This window comes from Chelonoidis abingdonii, chromosome 11, assembly GCF_003597395.2.
Source record: "Chelonoidis abingdonii isolate Lonesome George chromosome 11, CheloAbing_2.0, whole genome shotgun sequence".
Lineage (NCBI taxonomy): Eukaryota > Metazoa > Chordata > Testudines > Testudinidae > Chelonoidis > Chelonoidis abingdonii.
In genome coordinates this window covers 15,960,514-15,965,249 of record NC_133779.1, presented here as the reverse complement: position 1 = coordinate 15,965,249, position 4,736 = coordinate 15,960,514, and the positions used below count along the sequence as shown (strand labels likewise).

General features: G+C 64.2%; 1 protein-coding gene across 1 annotated transcript in view; it reads left to right on the top strand.

The window, feature by feature from the left end:
* LOC116834899 (alpha-1B-glycoprotein-like) overlaps positions 1–725 on the top strand; it is a 110,440-nt gene extending 109,715 nt beyond the window's left edge. The window contains exon 12 of the mRNA XM_075071268.1: positions 718–725. Within this exon, the coding sequence (XP_074927369.1) occupies positions 718–725 (8 nt within the window). The remainder of the gene's footprint in view (positions 1–717) is intronic.
* The last annotated feature ends 4,011 nt before the right edge of the window (positions 726–4,736 follow it).

Below are 4,736 nucleotides of genomic sequence, written 5' to 3'. Positions count from 1 at the left end.
GGGGAATTTCCCTGATCTCTGCCCCATGGGGCTCTGTGGGCTGGAGTGGGGGGGAGGGGGGTGTTGCTGGATTCCCTGGGGGTGGGGGGAGAGCAGCTCTCGGGAGCCCCCTGCTGGACAGGACAGAGTGTGTCAGAGCAACTGTGCATGTGGGGAGGGGGGATTGTGGGGGGACATCACTGCCGCCTGGTGGCTGGGATCAGAACCGTCGTGTGTGTGTGTGTGTGTGTGTGTTGGTGTACACACACACACACACACACACACACCGGTGTCTCTCTCCCCTCCCAGCCCCAGAAGCCAGACCCTGGTGCCGAGGGACACACCTATGCCGAGCTGGACGGCCAGGTGCTGCAGGGCAAGAGGGGGGGCCCGGCCCCTGCTCCCAAGCCCGTCCTGTACGCCTCCATCGATATAAACTAGAAGCCCCACGGGCAGAGCCCCTGGGGTGCAGGGTGCCCCCCACCCACCCGCATAGCATGAACCCAGGGGGTGTTATTGCAGTGACGGGGCAGGGAGCATCGGCCACCAGGGAGTGACAGAGTGATTTCCCCCCCCAGAGAGCAGGCTTGGCTTATAGCCCCCCCCATAACCCTCCCTCCAGCTGATGCTGCCCCACCCAGCCCCACGGGTAGGGGGCCAGGGGGGTCTCAGCACCAGGAGGGGGGGGGATGTGCTGAGGCAGCTGTTTGTGTTATTTTGCATCTTGTTAATCTCCAGATTTGTAACAAACACAGAATCGCAAACCAGCCCCCCCAGGCACCCCACAGCCCCCCTGTACCCGCGCCGGGAGTGTGTGTTACCCCTGGGAGAGATGAGATCGCTCTGGGCTGGGTGTGGGGGCTGGTATCTGGGAACCCTCACCCAGCACTGGGATGCAACCCCTCAGGGAGGGGTGCAGCAGCTGTTTCACCCAGAGAGTTGATGGCCACGAGCTGGGCAGGCCGGGGGATAGAGCTGGCCGAGTGACACTGGCAGGAGAGAAGAGAACGGCCGCCCCAGAAGCAATGTAACCTGGTGCTCCAGTCTCCCAGCTCGCGTGGCGCTTCCCCACTGGGGCCCCAGGCCCTGCTGCTGGGCTGACCGGGGAATCCCCGCTTGCTGGGAGCAGTGTAGGGGCTATGACACAGAGTGGGGAAGTCCTGGTTCCCTCCAGCAGGGGGTGGCCAGGACACACACGCACACACACACACCCCATGCTAACATCCCACCTGGCAGCCCCTCCCCACACTTTGGACCTTGCAGGGGCAGGGGAGCTGCTCTAGCAAACCCATTCCCATCCCCACTCATGCACTGAGCTCACAGGCCTCAGGTTTGGGTTGCCAGGTGGCACCGACTCCCAGGGCCAAACGGGGGGGGGGGGGGATCCCTAGTGGGCAGCGGGGAGGGGCGGTGATGGCAATTAGGGAGGGGCTCTGGGGAGCAACCAGCAGCCCCCTGACACTCTCCCCTTCTGGCACACGGCCTTTGTTGTGATTGCTGTTTAGCATTCTGCCGTGCGCCTCTGCTAACGGCTGCTAGGAAGCCAGTGGCCTTACCGGCATCTCGGCTCTGCCAGGAACCAGCCGCTCGTAAACACCAGGCTGGCCAGAAACCCCGGGGGAGCCCCCCCCCCCACAACTCTGTGTGTGCTGAGGGGGTAAGTGGGCCTGGAGAGTCCCCCCAGCATGTACACATGGCAACATACACAGCCCCACTCTCCACCAATGCACCCCAGCAAGGGGCCTCTGGGGCTAGGCCTCTTTCTTGCGGTAGAAGGGGAGACAGGTGGCACCAGGGGGTGTCATGCTGGGGGAGGGCGGAGGGAGATGCCTGGGAGCGTCACTGGGAACAACACTGCTGGATGGGAGCCAGCGCCCCCTAGAGGAGAAATGCCCCATGCCCCATTCCCTGCCCCCCTGAGCCTGCCAGTCCCCTCCCAGGACCAGGTGGGAGCTGGCGCCCCCTACAGGGGACAGGCCCCATGCCCCATTCCCTGGCCCCCTGAGCCAGCCAGTCCCCACCCAGGACCAGGTGGGAGCCGGCGCCCCCTACAGGGGACAGGCCGCTGCCCCATTCCCTGCCCTCCTGAGCCAGCCAGTCCCTGCCCTGGGGCCGGATGGGAGCCGGCGTCCCCTAGAGGGGACAGGCCCCAGGCCCCATTCCCCACCCACCTGAGCCAGCCAGTCCCCGCCCAGGGCTAGATGGGCCGTCCCCTCTCACTTGCTGTCCTCAGCGGACCTGAGTGTGTCACTGAGGCTGGGAAATGAGCTCACTGCCAACCAGCTGCAGCCAAGGGGAACCTGCCATGATGGTTAGGATGTGGGCAGGATTCCTGCCCATGGTGTGGGGAAGAGGGGGGGCTAGGAGAGAAAGGGGGGAAAGAGAAGTGGATGGAGAGGGGGGCTGGGAGCCAGGACTCCTGGGTTCTCTCCCTGGCTGTGGGAGGGTAGTGGGGTCTAATGGTTGGGGGGGGAGGCTTGGGAGCCAGGACTCCTGGGTTCTTTCCCCAGCTCTGGGAGGGGAGCAGGGTCTGGTGGTTTGAGTGTGGTATAGTGGTCGGGGTTGGGGGCAGGACTCCTGGGTTCTCAGCCCAATTCTGCTACAGGTGTGGACAAATCCATTCTCAGTGCCTCAGTTTCCCCATCTGCCCCATCAGGTGAGGGCTCCCAGCTGACCCCAGGGGAGGGTTACAAAGGCTGGTGAATTCCCAGCGAAAGGCCATGGGCTGTGTTCAGGCATCCAGCCCACATCCGGGGGCCGGTGATGGAGGAGACCCAGCGAGGGTTCAGGACCCCTGGGACCTGACTTTTAGAACCGGCAGCAGGGAGAACTGAGCATCCAGCCAGGTGCTACTGACACCTGTCAATCATCCATCAATCCCCCTACTCCACTATAGGGCCCGGTGCCCCCATGGCCACTCCCCAATACCCAGGGGTGACCACTGAAACCTGAGCAGGGGGGATAGCAGGGATTCTCTCCCCGGACTCCTGGGTTCCACAGAGGTTCCCCCAGACTCTCTCTCTAGGGGGCAGGGGACACTGTGCCTGCTGCTGTATTGGAGGTGGGGGGGATAATGACTGGTATTTGAGGGGTGTCCTCCCCCAGCGGGGGGCACTAGCAGGCACCCAGATTTTAAATGGTTTTTCGTTATATCCCTTGTTCAGCTCCCAGCCGGCTCAGATCCAGCCCCAGGGCAAGGAACCGCTGGCTCGGTAGGGTGGGGAATGGGGCCCAGGGCCTGTCCCCTTAAGGGGACGCTGGCTCTGATCCAGCCCTAGATCAGTAGATACCAAATGTCCTTTCTCTTGGGTAGCTCATCTGTAATGAGTTTGTTGGGTCTCAGCCCCATTCCTGGGCACCCACAGTGCACAGCCCCCTCCTCCTCCAGGTGATCTAACGGAGCCCTGGATGGGCCACGGAGACTTGCCCCTTTTTGCCCCGAGCCCCGTGTGTGTGTGTGGGGGGCTTCGGAGCTGAGATAAAGAGACAAAAGTGCAAAGCGGAAAGAAAGTAAAAAAGAAAAAGAAAAAGAAAGAGAGGGAGGGGGAGGGGGAGAGGGAAGAACAGGAAGGGGGAAGCGCAGATGAAGCAGGAGGATGGGGAGGGGGAAGGAGGTGGGAGAGGGGAGCAGGGATTGAGGGGAAGGGGCAGATGGAGGAGGAGGGGGAAGGAGGTGGGAAAGGAGAGCGGGGCAGAGGGGAGGGCACTGGGGGGGAAGGGACAGATGGAGGAGGAAGGAGAATGAGCTGGGAGAGGAGCGGGGCAGGGGGAACGCGTGCGGGGAGCAGGCAGAGGAGGAGGGTGAAGGAGGTAGGAGAGTCAGGGGGAGGGCAGTGGGGGGGGAAGGAGCAAATGAAGGAGGAGGGTGAAGGAGCTGGGAGAAGGGGGCTCGGGGGGAGGGCAGTGGGGGGGAAGGGGCAGATGGAGGAGGGCAAGGAGGGGGCACGAGGAGACAGTGGTGGGGAAGGGACAGATGGAGGAGGAGGGAGAATGAGCTGGGGAGAGAGGAACTCGGGGGGAGGGCAGTGGGGGGAAGAAGCGGAGGGAGGAGGGGAGCAGGGCAGGGGGGAAGAAGCAGGGGGAAAGAGGTGGGAGAGGGGAGCAGGGCGGGAGGACGCAGGGGGAAAGGGGCAGACGGAGGAGGACAGGGAAGGAGGCGGAGAGGGGAGCTGGGGGGCAGTGGGGGAAAAAGCAGAGGGAGGAGGGGGAAGGAGGTAGGAGAGGGGAGCTCGGGGGGAGGGCAGTGGGGGGGAAGGGCAGCTGGAGGAGGAGAGGGAAGGAGGCGGGAGAGGGGAGCGGGGGGGAGGACAGCTGGGGGGGTCCGCAGACGAAGGGGGGTGCGCTCCGCTCCCTGCCTTCGGGAAGCTCTGTAACTGTCCCTGTGCAGGCGCTGAAGGGTTAACAGCTGGGCTGCGTGTTTCTTGGCGGGGGAGGCGGGTTACGGGACTCCCCCCAGGAGGGAGAGGGGAGCAGAGCCAGCCCTGCCCTCCCCCGGGTGTCCCTAGCCCCGTGCAGGCAGCGAGGGGGAGGGACCACGGCGCACATCCCCTCCCTGTTACCAACAGTGCCCTGCACACTTCCAGGAATCACCCTGAGCCGGGGGGGCGGGGGGGGGGTTTACCCAGCCCCGCCTGCCAATCAGAGCCCAGCCAGCCGGCCCCCAGCACCCCCCCGGCCAATGGGATGGGAATGGGGCCCATTCACAAAAATAAATATGAAACAAGCCCTCCCCCCGGATACACCCCTCTCCCCAGTCC